The sequence below is a fragment of the Notechis scutatus genome, chromosome 4, assembly GCF_049901735.1.
Source record: "Notechis scutatus isolate UNSWTSFEM ecotype Mainland chromosome 4, rNotScu1.2, whole genome shotgun sequence".
Taxonomy (NCBI): Eukaryota; Metazoa; Chordata; class Lepidosauria; order Squamata; family Elapidae; genus Notechis; species Notechis scutatus.
This window is the reverse complement of record NC_142012.1, coordinates 164743934-164757166: the sequence shown is the minus strand read 5'-3', so window position 1 is coordinate 164757166 and position 13233 is coordinate 164743934. Positions and strand designations below refer to the sequence as shown.

At 45.4% G+C, this 13233-nt stretch overlaps 1 protein-coding gene across 4 annotated transcripts in view; it reads right to left on the bottom strand.

The window, feature by feature from the left end:
* EIF4E2 (eukaryotic translation initiation factor 4E family member 2) overlaps positions 1-13233 on the bottom strand; it is a 52008-nt gene that overhangs the window by 34939 nt on the left and 3836 nt on the right. For 2 of the 4 annotated variants that reach the window (XM_087965553.1, XM_087965555.1), the window contains exons 2-4: positions 8593-8631; positions 7536-7650; positions 3451-3585 (exon numbers count right to left, since the gene is read on the bottom strand). In XM_087965553.1, the coding sequence (XP_087821679.1) occupies positions 3451-3585; positions 7536-7650; positions 8593-8631 (289 nt within the window). The remainder of the gene's footprint in view (positions 1-3450; positions 3586-7535; positions 7651-8592; positions 8632-13233) is intronic. The other 2 variants (XM_087965556.1, XM_087965557.1) reach the window with 1 other exon arrangement.

Sequence of the window (13233 nt, the reverse complement as noted above, 5' to 3'; positions counted from 1 at the left end):
GGGGGCATTGAGGATGAGTTTGTAGCACCAAGAGGGCAGTGGACTGAAAAAGTTTGGGAACCACTGCTATAGAGTTTCCTGCTTGTGCAGGGGGTTGGACTAAAACAGCGGCCACTAACCAGTGATCACCAAAATGTTGGTGGTCCGCAAAAAAAATATTTTGCATTTTTTACATTGCACTAAATACTATTTATTTTGTTTTAAAAATTCATATTTGTGGTCCATGGGGGGTTAAAATTATGAATTTAGTGGTCTCTGAGGTCCGAAAGGTGGGTGACCCCTGGACTAGAAGATGCCCAAGGTTGTTTGCAACATTATTCTGAAACCCAAACACTTCCTAAAAGAAGGAAAAATGGGAGAAATCGAAAGAGTCCAGCAGGGAGATATATATACTGAGCTCTCTAAAATGAAGAGAAAAATGAAACACGACTAGGATATGGAAGGAGACACACATCATCATCATAAAAAAAAACCAAACCTATAAGATAAATCTCCAGAAACTGTAGAAACCCCATCAGGAAAGGTAAAGCTCTAAAAATGCTTGAGTTTTGCAAGGGATACCAAACCAATATAAAGGATTATTTTGGATACGTTCAGAATAAAAGATTGTGTAGATCCACTGCAAGGAGAAAAGGTAAATCGGTAAAAGGGCAGAACTGCTTAAATGTTATTTTATGTCTGTCTTCTCTCAGAAAAGAAATGCAGCTTTTGTCTCTAGGAAGGAGAGGTGAGGAGATGATAAGGATTAATTTAAAGGAATAGAGGAGGGTGAAAGGGAAAAAAAAGTCGTTCCCCCCCAGTAAGGCCAAAGAATTTTAAACAATACAATAAATTTTGTGAATAAAAATGGTGACAGCTCACTAAGATTATTAGGGACAAATAGAAATACACATGACTTCCATAGCAAGGAAGATAGAGCAGGAATGGTTAACCTGATTACTTTATTTAAAGAGGGAAATATGTTCTTAGTTGGATATCACTTCTGGAATTTGTGCTTGTGAAGAAAAAAAAATTGAAACTTTGAACTTGGTTCTGTTGATCAGAAAGCTTTGGTGTTATAGAAATGGCTATTTATATATCAATGTGTAAAAGGAAAAAGTGGAGGTCCAGGTTCAGTTATGACATAAGAATGTACAGGTAGTCCTTGTTGTGGCCTGCCAGTGGCCAGTGGAGCTGGCGGCAAACTCGGAGAGTGAGGAGGTTGGGGAGGAACACGGGCCAGTCCTGGAGTCTGGAGAAGGCTCTGATGGGGGCTCTGCGTCGGAGGCAGAGATGGGGCCAGGACCGTCCGACAGTTACCAGCTGCCTTCAGAGTCGGGGATCAGCCTTCATATGTGATTAAAAAGGCAGCTGCTGCCGGGGTCTTCAACAGATGTTGCAAGCATCTGCCGGCCGTTCCAGAAAGTCCTGCTGCCCTCTAGAGAACAAATCTTATTTCTGATTAAACCTTTAGAAGGTTGCCGGGTAAAAACTCCTAAGCAGTATTTAGGTAAGCTTCCGTTTCTACTGTCTAAAATGGCATTTCGGTGAAATCAAACCGGGTTTGGCAAGATTTTCTTTCTTTCTTTTTTTTCTTCTCCTCTTGCCAATTCAAACGACAACAAGCAAATTCATCTTGCCTATTCAAACTCTCATCCTGCCTAAAATACGAAACCACAAACCTCCGAATTACAAGTCCCTTTAGTGACCGTTCAAAGTGGCAACGGCACTGAAAAACGTCACTTAGGGCTGGTTTCTCATACTTATAACCTACTTAAGACCTTGTGCGATCAGAATTCGGACGCTTGGCAACTGGTTCGTATTTATGACCGTTGCTGGGTCCCGGGGTCACATGTCTTCTGACCAGCAACGTCAATGGGGAACAACTGTGGTAAGAAAGGTCATAAAATGGGGGAAAACCCCACTTAACAAGTGTCTCACTTCAACAAAAGAAATGTTGAGCTTCCTTGTGGCCGTAAGTCGAGGACTATCTGTATGGTATTTATGACCGTGTATCAAAATAAGTTAATATGTACTGACTATATTTAACTGTACACAAGAGAAACCTGAATTGGTCAAATGAATCTCTCCTGAAAATTTACATCGTGTTTGGGACACAAAACTCTTCCAGGTTATTTCACATCAGAGATGAGGAAACAAAAGTTGTTGGACCACAGATCCCATCACGTCCGATGGGATCTGTAGAGACTGATTGTCAGGGCTCCAACAAATCCACCCCCATACAAATCATAAATCTCTAGCTGCATCACTCAGAGTAAAAAAAAAATGATTTGGAGTGGCCATGTCGGCGTTAGCTGGGTGCAGCTGACACTAAAATATATCATTCACTTCCCCCTTGACCAGGGTCTTCCCCGCACCCCCTGGATGTGTATTCTCCAATGGGACACATCCATAGCCAAGAGTCATCAATCATGCTCTCCAGTAATAATCTTGCGTGCCAACAGTTTCGGCTGCCAAGGCGATTATCTGAGGCATTTAAGGAATGCACTGCTTTCCTCCCCCCTCCCTTCTGCTGGCAACTAAAAAGACCAAAGGAAGATTTTTTTTCTAGTTGACACTGATTATATACAGTAGGGCTGAGAGGTCGTGGAGTTCATCCACCCTGGAAAAGTGCAAATTGGTTGGGCACCCCGCAGAAACATTTGTCAGCTATCATAAAAATGGTAAGGCAACGAATACAACTCAGATGAAAGCAGATTTTACCCATCGATTTAACCTTCGTTTACAAAATAAAACTTGAGCATCTTGCGCAGATCAAACCCCAGAAAAGCTGCAGGCAATGGAGAAACATTGAAGAAGTGCCTTTTAATAAAAATTAGTTTGTTGGAAAAGGTACTACCAGACTCGTTGTTGTTTTTTTTTGCTTTTTTTGCAGACTAACAGGTCTCTCCTTTTATTATCTCTATAGCAAGAGGAGAAACCCTTTTGCAATTAGAGGAAATACCAGAAGTGATGAAATGGGCCTATTTTTCAGCCTGCAAAGGCTGCAGAGGCTTCCCTCAAGCCTCTGGCAGGCCGAAAAAGGCCTCAAACGCGCCAAAAATCATCTGGGAGGCACAGTGCAGGTAAGGGGGTGACGGCAGGGTGGGGGGATCGTGCGTGCATCCGCAGGCGGCGGGGGAGGTGTGCGCGCAATGCCTTCTGGGTGCTGGCACGCGAGTACTAGCGCACAAGCGCGCACATAATTTTTGGCACAGGACCCCCCAAAAAGGTTAGCCACTGCTGGACTAGATATACCCAGTTCCTGAAACTGTTCTTCATATGTTTTAGCCTCCAGTTCCCTAATCCTCTCTGTTGCTGTTCTCTGCACTCTTTCTAGAGTCTCGACCTCTTTTTTTACATCGTGGTGACCGAAACAATCACCGCATTTCTCTTAATTTTTTTCCCCCTTGGTATGGCTATCCCATCCGCTCATGTTTCGTCGGAACCACGCAGCCGAAATGCACTCACAGAGGCAAAAGTGCCAATTTGCTTGATGTTCTGTTCATAACTCTGGGAGCTGGTGGGTCTCCCCGGTGTCCGTCGGGAGTACCAGAAGGTGTAGTTGTACTGCAGGGGGTGCTCAGCTGGTCCTGGAACTGCAGCCTGTTGGGTGAAATTTCAAACACTCATTTTTATCCCGACGCCTTTCTCTAAAAGAGACATTTGACATAAGACATAAGAATTTATTTGTCATTACACTCGCAAGCGGGTGCAACGAAATGAGGTGCTCTTCCACAAAGTATTTGTAGCATTTAGCAACCTGGCTTGTTCCTGCCAGCCCAGAACAGTTTCAGCTTTTATTTTGTTCCTGAAATTCCATCTCTCTTAATAGCTCGAAACAGACCATTAGTTTGCCAGGAATTGACTATGCTTCAAGGAGGAGATTAGCGGCACTCGCTGCTTGGCTGCAGTTTCTCCAAATTGGCAAAAGACGGGTTGGCTGCTGAGAGGTTGCGTTCCTTAAAAGCGGCTCGTTGCACAAGGCCTCTGCTTACATGCCTTGATGTGCCCCTGGTTGGAGGAGAACAGCTCTTAAATGAAAACAACCTCGTGGGGCAACGAGGAATTTGTTTCCCTGTCTTGGCAAAGGGAGCAGATGGGATTGAGTTGGTCTGACAAGAGCCACAGAAGGTTTCTAAGCAAACCACGGTAACGGCTCGTTTTTTTCGATTTCCTGAATAGGCGAAGTCGGAAGTACAGTTCCCAACTAATAAAGAGGGAATCAAAAATAGCAATAGCACTTAAGATTTAACGTGTTTCCCTGAAAATAAGACCCTGTGTTATAATTGTTTTGCCCCCCAAAAAAGGCACCAGGTCTTATTTTGGGGGGATGTCATCCACTGACTAACCTCACTTGCGCACGTCGCCCGGCCAGCCTCCTTTTCGCTGTCAGAGGCCTTCAGGAACTTCTTCTTCTGCAGCCGGCAAGGCTTTTCTGAAGGCCTCTGCAGCTGATAATGGAGCTCTGGATCGATCCAGAGCTTTGTTATCACCTACAGAGGCCTTCAGGAAAGCCTTGCCAACCTTGCTGGCTGCAGAAGAAACGGGCTGGCAAGGCAGGCGTTGGGTTGTGCAAGGCCTGGTTACAACTGTCCAAAGGTAAGTAGCAGAGCAACTCCACCCCGCATCCCCACCCTAGCTTAATTTTTACCCGTCCATTCTGGAGTGGGTGGGATCTTAATTAGGGCTTATTTGGGGGGGGGGTAGGGCTTATATGAGACACGTGTGTAAAAAAAATATCAAGCTAGGACTTATTTTCAGGATAGGTTGTATTTTCGGGGAAAGTGTAGATACCACTTCACAGTGCTTCACAGCCCTCTCTAAGCGGTTTACGGAGTCAGCATACTGACCCAAACAATCTGGGTCCCCATTTTACCAACCTCGGAAGGATGGAAGGCCGAGTTAACCTTGAGCCGCTTAGGATATATAACTCCTGGCAGTGGACAGTGTTAACCTGCAACCGCACTTAGACTTATATACCGCTTCATAGTGCTTCACAGCCCTAAGCGGTTTACGGAGTCAGCATACTGACCCCAACAATCTGGGTCCCCATTTTACCGACCTTGAAAGGATGGAAGGCTGAATTAAGCTTGAGCTGGTCAGGACTGAACTTCTGGCAGTGAACAGAGTTAGCCTGCAATAGCAATAAGCACTTAGACTTATATACCGCTTCACGGTGCTTTTACAGCCCTCTCAAAGCAGTTTACAGAGTTAGAATATTGCCCCCAACAATCTGGGTCCTCATTTTACTGATCTTGGAAGGATGGAAGGCTGAGTCAACCTTGAGCCTGGTGAGATTCGAATTGCCAAATTGCTGGCAGCCGGCAATCAGCAGAAGTAGCCTGCAGTATTACACTCTAACCACTGCGCCAGAAGGGATGGAAGGCAGAGCCAACCTGGAGCCGGTCAGGATCGAACTCCTGGCAATGGGCAGAGTCAGCCTGCCATGCTGCATCCTAACTACTGTGCCACCATGGCTCAAGGTCTGTTTTACATTCTTTCCCAAAACCTAGGCAAAGTGAAAGCTCCTGGAAAGAAGCCTTCAGACAAGGAAAGTTTCCTTTCCCCCCATGATAATGGCTTTTTGGAAGAAACGTCCCCTTAAAAGCCTGAAATCCTATCTTCCCTGTACTGCTCACCAAATAGCTATCTCGATAGTGATGGGATTTTGAGTTTGAACCGGTCCCTGTGGTTCGTTTCTGCAGCCTTGCCACCCTTCCCACCCTGTTACAAAGACCAAAGGTTAAGATTTCTCTCCCTGCAAAGCGTCCGGCTCCTCCTGTTCTAGTTGCTCTGATTTGGGTGGGTGGGTATGTGATTCCCCTCCCTCCACTATGGATCGTTCTTGACCTACGATCACAATGGAGCCCAAAATTTCCGTTTGCTAAGCAAGACGGTCGTTCAGTGAGTTTGGGCCCATTTTGCGACCTTTTTTTGCCATGGTTCTTAAGTGAAGTGAATCTGGCTTCCCCGTTGACTTTGCTGGGTCAAAAAGAGCGTAAAAGGTGATCACATAATTCCAGGATTCTGCAGCCGTCACAAATACATGTCAGTTGACAAGCGTCTGAGTTGGGATAACAGGATCATGGGGATCCCAAAGGTGCTTTTTCAAAAAGCGACTGGGCTTTGTCTTTTTCTTGAAGACGTTTCGTTTCAAGTTTCTGGGTGTTACCCTAAAAGGGGACCTGACCTGGGGGTGCTAACATTGCAGCCCTGGTCAAAAGGGCCCAACAGAGATTATACCACCTGAGGCTTCTCAGAAAACAACAACTGTGAATGAAAAACGGCTGGTGACCTTCTACCGCTGCACCATAGAGAGTATCTTAACTTACGGCACCTCTGTATGGTTTGCCAATTGCACAGGGGCAGATAGGAAAGCGCTCCAGAGGGTTAATGTCATTGCCCAGAAGATCATGGGTTGCCCTCTCCCCTCTTTGGAAGAGCTTTATAGCTCCCGCTGCCTTAAGAAAATTCAAAGCATCTTCAAAGATCCATCTCATCCTGGGCACCCTTGTTTTGAACCATTACCATCTGGCAGATGGTACAGAATAATAAAAACAAGGACAAATAGGTTGAAAAACAGCATCTATCCCAGGGCAGTAGCTCTTTTGAATTTTACTGTCGAGTGTAGTGTTGGTGCGATGTTGGGAGTTTTCAATTCAATGTGTGGAGTGTGAAGGATGTGTGTTTGTGTTGATTTTCATGGTCATGATGTGCCCTGAAGATGGGTGTTTGATTTCATTGTACGAGGTGCAAGGACAATCAAGTAACTAAACTAAAAAAAAACTCTCATCCAAGAAGCTTCTTCAGTTCTGACTTTTTCGGTTGGGTTCAGAACTGAAGAAGCTTCTCCGGTGAGAAGTGAAAGGTCTTCAAAGAAAAACAAAGAAAATCCAGTTTGCCTTTTGAAAGTGACCTGGAACGACTGAGAATCTCCATAGGCACTGGTCAGGGGAATGTTGCAACGGTCGTTAAGTGGGGGGAAAAAAACGATCGTTTTTCAGTGCCACTGTAACTTTGAACAGCCAAGTGTTCAGTGAATGGTTGTAAGTCCCTGAGATCACACGGCCAAATTTCAGGCGCTTGGCAACTGACTCATATATATATATATACATATATGACGGTTGCAGTGCCCAAGAGTCTTTTGCGACCTTCTGGCAAGCAAAGTCAATGGGGAAACCAGGTTCACTTAACAACCATGTTACTAACTTAACAACTGCAGTGATTCACTTTACAACAGCGGCAAGGAAGGTCATACAAAATGGAGACAAAACTCACTTACCGACCATCTCACTTAGGAACAGAAATGTTGGGTTCAAATGTAAGCCGAGGACTCCCTGTATTTTGCCCACAGTTGATGGAGGCCCTTCGAAGTGTTTTAGCTGAAGCTCCTCCCAATCCCTGACTACGATCCGGGAGCTGGTTAGAAGGACTGAGGGTTGCCAATTCCCACTGATCTGGAGGGCACCAGCTTGAGGAAGGAGGATCATTCTCCGAGAACTACTCGAGCAGGTGCTTCGATCTAGTCTCTAGAGAGAAGAAAAGGGGCATACCTTCCTCTTGGTGCTGTTCTGGCCTTTGTCTTTATCGTTTTTTTCCTTCTCACCATCTTTCTGTGTGCTGTTCTCTTCATTCTGGTCATGATCGCCACTGTCGTCATCCTTCAGACTAGCAAAAAAGAAAAAAGAAAAGAAAAGAAAAGAAAGAAAAAAGAAGTAGTTTGAAAGCAAGAAGTCCCGATTCTGCTTCGAGATTAATTTAAAAAAAAAAAAAAAGCCTCCGTGACTCTGAGTTCAGACTAGGGGTGGTTGAATAAGCTGCAGGAGGTTTACCATCCTGTGTCATTTGGTTGGCAAAATAAATAAATAAAAAATTGAACAAATATGTGTGTTCCGGTGATACGCAGAGTCAAAGCCAAAAAATAATAGCTTTGTCTGGTGGCCTTAAGATATATATTTTTTTTGTAAAAAACAAAACAAAAAGGATTCCTGAATTGCACTAGAGGGCTTGTCATCATACCCAGCGGGAAAGCACCAAGTCCTGTTTGTTTTTCAAACTTTTCGGTCAAATTATTTCCCAAACATCAGGAGTTAATCAATGCCACTGGGGGGAGAAACTGCAGATGTTCCCAAGGCAGAGAGAATTAAGTTCACCAGCCTCTCAGCAATAATTTAGCTATCTGTCTCAAGTTTATCCAAGGCTGCAGCTTCTTTCTTTTTTTCTAAGGGGCAGGAGAGAGAGATGAATGTGAAATACAGAGGAACAATCATTTGTTTTTGTGTTTTTGTTTTTTAGAAACCTCCTTTCTGGACTAAGCAGAATTTCTTTCCCCCTGGATATATCAGTGTTTTTTTTTATTTTCTCCAAGGCAAGAAAATACCCATCACCGTGAGGGAGAGGTGGAGGGGAGAGGAAGGAGAGATTATTTTAGCATAATTTCCATTTTTTTAAAAATTACAAGCGTGGGCTGAAGCATTCGTTGCAAGACGTTAATTTCACACAGGTGACAATTACATGCCCGGATGGTGGGGTGAAGGGGGGGGAAAAAAAAAACAGCTCGGTTGGAATCTCTACTCAGTGAAAGCTTTTTCACTGACCTTCGTAACTTACCTAACAGGACTTTGAGAATGACAAGGGGGACTATATGTCCTGTATTGAGAAAAACAAGAAGAGTGAATGACAATCACAGTTTCTATCCAAGAAGAGTTTATTCAAAGTCACTGTCGGAGAGCTGAACTAATTTATTCCCACAATTCTGACAGGCGGAGTTAAAGGCGGAGATTGGCCTTCATGGAGAGACAAATTATTCCATCTAAGCCTCTCTTTTCTCCCTCTCTCCTTCCCATGACTCTACGGCTGGACCTGAGAAAGCAAGCTAAGCTGTAACCCTAAATTGGTTACTTAACATGGTTAAGTGAAAAAGGTGGTTTTAGCAATAGCAATAAGACTTAGACACCGCTTTAGAGGGCTTTACGGCCCTCTCTAAGCCAGGGGTCTCCAACCTTGGCAACTTTAAGCCTGGCTGGGGAATTCTGGGAGTTGGAAGTCCACCAGGCTTAAAATTGCCAAGGTTGGAGACCCCTGCTCTAAGCAGTTCACGGAGTCAGCCTCTTGCCCCCCCAACAATCTGGGTCCTCATTTTACTGACCTCGGAAGGATGGAAGGCTGAGTCAACCTTGAGCTGGTCAGGATCGAACTTCAGACTGTGGGCAGAGTTAGCTTGCAATAACCACTGTTCCACCACAGGAGGGCAGGAGGGAGGGAGGGAGGGAGGGAGGGAAGGAAGGAAGGAAGGAAGGAAGGGCAATATCACTTATATAACTCTTCACAGTGCTTTTACAGGCCTCTCTCTAAGCGGTTTACAGAGCCAGCCTCTTGCCCCCAACAATCTGGGTCCTCATTTTACTGACCTCGGAAGGATGGAAGGCTGAGTCAACCTTGAGCTGGTCAGGATCGAACTTCAGACTGTGGGCAGAGTTAGCTTGCAATAACCACTGTTCCACCACAGGAGGGCAGGAGGGAGGGAGGGAGGGAGGGAGGGAGGGAGGGAGGGAGGGAAGGAAGGAAGGAAGGAAGGAAGGAAGGAAGGAAGGAAGGAAGGAAGGAAGGAAGGGCAATATCACTTATATAACTCTTCACAGTGCTTTTACAGGCCTCTCTCTAAGCGGTTTACAGAGTCAGCCTCTTGCCCCCAATAATCTGGGTCCTCATTTTACCCACTTCGCAAGGACGGAAGGCTGAGTCAACCTTGAGGCTGGTGAGATTCGAACTGCCAAATTGCAGGCAGCCGGCAGTCAGCAGAAGTAGCCTGAAGTATTGCACTCTAACTACTGCGCCACCGCAGCTCATAAATATCAACGAGCGTTCTCCTTTTATCTAAAAGACATGAATGAAGAGGGCAGCCGGCGACAAATTTTACTGACCGTTCCAAGTTAAAAACAGCACTGTGGAAAAAGTGCTTTACGATCGTCCTTCATACTTAGGGCCCGCGCAGCATCTCCATGGTCAGGTGATTTACATTCAGATGCTTGACGACTGACTCATACTTATGATGGTTGCAGCGTCCCGGAAGTTATGGGATTTCCCCTTTTGCGACCTTCTGATAAGCCGAGTCAATGAGGAAGCCAGATCCACTTAACAACCATGTGACTAGCTTAGCAACGGCAGTGATAACCACTTTGGCAAGAAAAGTGGTAAAGAGTAAAGGTTCCCCTCGCACATCCATGCTAGTCATTTCCGGCTCTAGGGGGCACTGCTCATCTCCGTCACAAAGCCGAAGAAGAGGCAACGTTGTCCGAAGACGTCTCCGTGGTCACGTGGCCGGCAGGACTAAACACCTTTGAAGGCACACGGAACGCTGTTCCCTTCCCACCAAAGGGGACCCTATTTTTCTACTTGCATTTTTATTCACATGCTTTCGAACTGCTAGGTTGGCAGAAGCTGGGACAAGTAACGGGAGCTCACTCCCGTTACCCGGCGCTAGGGATTCCAACCGCCGACCTGTCGACCTTTCCGATCGACAAGCACAGCATCTTAGCCCCTGAGCCACCTTCTAGAAAGGTAGATAAAACGGGGCAAAAAGTCACTTAACAACTGTCTGGCGTAGCGATAGAAATGGGACCGTAAATCGAGGGCTAGCTGTACTCATAGTCACCCGATTCCTAAACACGATCTGGGCAGGATCATTCTCCTACATTCTGCCTCCATAACCAGCTGCCCCTTTAAACTTCAAAGGCCGAACTAGCCTGTTAAGCAGGGATCCCCAACCACCGGTCCGTGGAACAAGTCCTACCGGGCCGCTGGTTTGCTGGGCGCCCTGATCTAGTGTTTCCCTCCAAAGCATAGACCAGGGGGTCTCCAAACTTGGCCACTTGAAGGCTTGTGGACTTCAACTCCCAGAATTCTCCAGCCAGCCAAGTTTGGAGACCTCTGGTATAGACTGTTCTCCCACCCCACCCCCCATTTAACCAAGTGCTAATCCTTTGGTTGTGACGGGGACTGATTGACTGGTTTGTCACTCAAGTCTCGCATTCATGGGCTGAGGGGAAAAGGACTAAAGCCAAAAGTCACCCAGCCGGCTTTCATGCCTAAGGCAGGATTAGAACTCGCAGCTTCCTGGTTTCTAGCCTGGTGTCTTAATCCCTGGGCCAAGCTGGCTCTCAAATACGAAGCCCTACATAGCATTATCCAGAGGTGGGATCCTACCGTTTCGGTCCATTTCGGCCGAACCAGTAGCTCCGAAGGTCAGCTGAGAGGGAGCCGGTTTGCTCCAACAATCCTGCTGTTCCTCGGTTTGGCTGTCCTTTATGTCGCACCCGTGTTACACACAGGGCTTGCAGGAGAAGATGGTTTTCAAACTCTGCGCGTGCAAAGCGCATGCTCACCGAACTGGTTATTACGCTGGGTTGAATCCCACCCCTGGCCTTATCGTACATGTACCAGCCTACCGAGTTGCCTAATTTATGAAGAAAAAAAATAAATAAAGATTATTTTAAGTTTAGTTTTACATTTCTTTGTCTCTCTTCTTTGGGGATATTTTTATGTTTAAAATGTCAGTTTTGTCTATATTATGATAAAAGAAAAAAGAAAAGCACATCCTCAACAACCCCACGTCTCCAAGATTTAAGATCACGCTTGATTTCATCTCATTCCCATCAGCAAGTCCATAAATATCCTGTTCCGCTTAAACAAAGACGATGGGCGCAGTAGTCCCACACACCAGGAGGACGTCAGCTTGGGAAATTTAACTTTAAAGCAGCATCTCCTTTAAAGCATATGCAGGTTTCTTCTTAATCTGAATTTATCTGAACAAGCAAACTTTTTTTTAAAAAAACAACAACAACGCTCTAATCTCTCCATTCGGATAGCAATACATCGGTGTTATGAAATTAAAAATGGAAAGCTCGGCAACTGGAAGACGTATCAAATAAATATTTGTTGTGGCAGATAAAGGAACTCCGAAAGCTTTCTATCAACATTATGGCTGTTGGAATATTTTGCCTGCCATACACTTTTGTCAGGAAAAAAAAAAATCCCCCTTCAGTCTTAAGTCAATTCTGGGTAATAGAAAGGACTGGAAAATAGAGCAACACCTGCAAAGAATAGCTGGGCTAATTATGACGTGGAAGTAGTAGTTTCAACAGGCATAGCTATATAAATCTCTCTTTGATGCACGATAGTTATTAAGAAGAAAAGGTTCCTTGGCATCTGTTACCCCTTAAGGTATTTAACAAGGACCAGGAAGAAAGGAGCTGTGTTAATGCCAGCTAACATAAATATAAATAAATTAAGCCTATTTCTCTCTTACTTTATGCACGGGTCTTCACACTTGACAGCTTTAAGACTTGTGGACTTCAACTCCCAGAATTCCTCCTCTAGTCATGTTAGCTCAGGAATTCAGGGAGTTGAAGTCCACAAGTCTTAACTTGCCCAAGTTTGAAGACGCTTGCTTTATGGCCTGGCTTGGCTTCAGCTATTTTGCATCCCCTGATACAGGTAGTCTTCGACTTACAACTAAGTCTACTTAGTGACTGTTTGAAGGTACAACGGCACTGAAGAATGCGACTTACGACCATTCTTCACATGTTACGACCGTTACAGCATCCCCATGGTCACGTGGTTTACACTCGGAGGCTTGACAACCAATTCACATTTATGACGGTTGCAGGGGTCACCCTTTTGTGACCTTCTGACAAGCAGAGTCCACGGGGAAGCCAGATTCACTTAACAACCGGGTGACAACTTTAACAACTGCAGGGATTCCTTTAGCAAATGTGGCAAGGAAAGTGGTAAAACGGGGCAAGACCCCAGTTAGGTCTCACTTAGCAACATACATTTGGGGCACAATTGTGGTCGTAAGTCGAGGACTACCTGGACTTGGTCCTTGGCGGACCTCAAAAGGGCAGGACTTTTTGAGTCTTTGGAAAGGAGACCACTAGGAAACAGCAGAGCTGTCTCAAAGGTGCTTTTTTCAAAAGGCAACTGGACTAGGTTTTTCCTTGAGGAAGAGAAAGACGTTTTGCCTCTCATCCAAGGAGCTTCATCAGTTCTGGCTGGATGGTGTGGGGGGAAGTGGAAGGATTATAGCAATAGCACTTAGACTTATAATGCCACTTCACAGTGCTTTACTTCCCTCTCTAAGTGGTTTACAGAGTCAGCCTCTTGCCGCCAACAATCTGGGTCCTCATTTCACCAACCTTGGAAGGACGGAAGGCTGAGTCAACCTTGAATGGGTCAGGATCGAACTCCTGG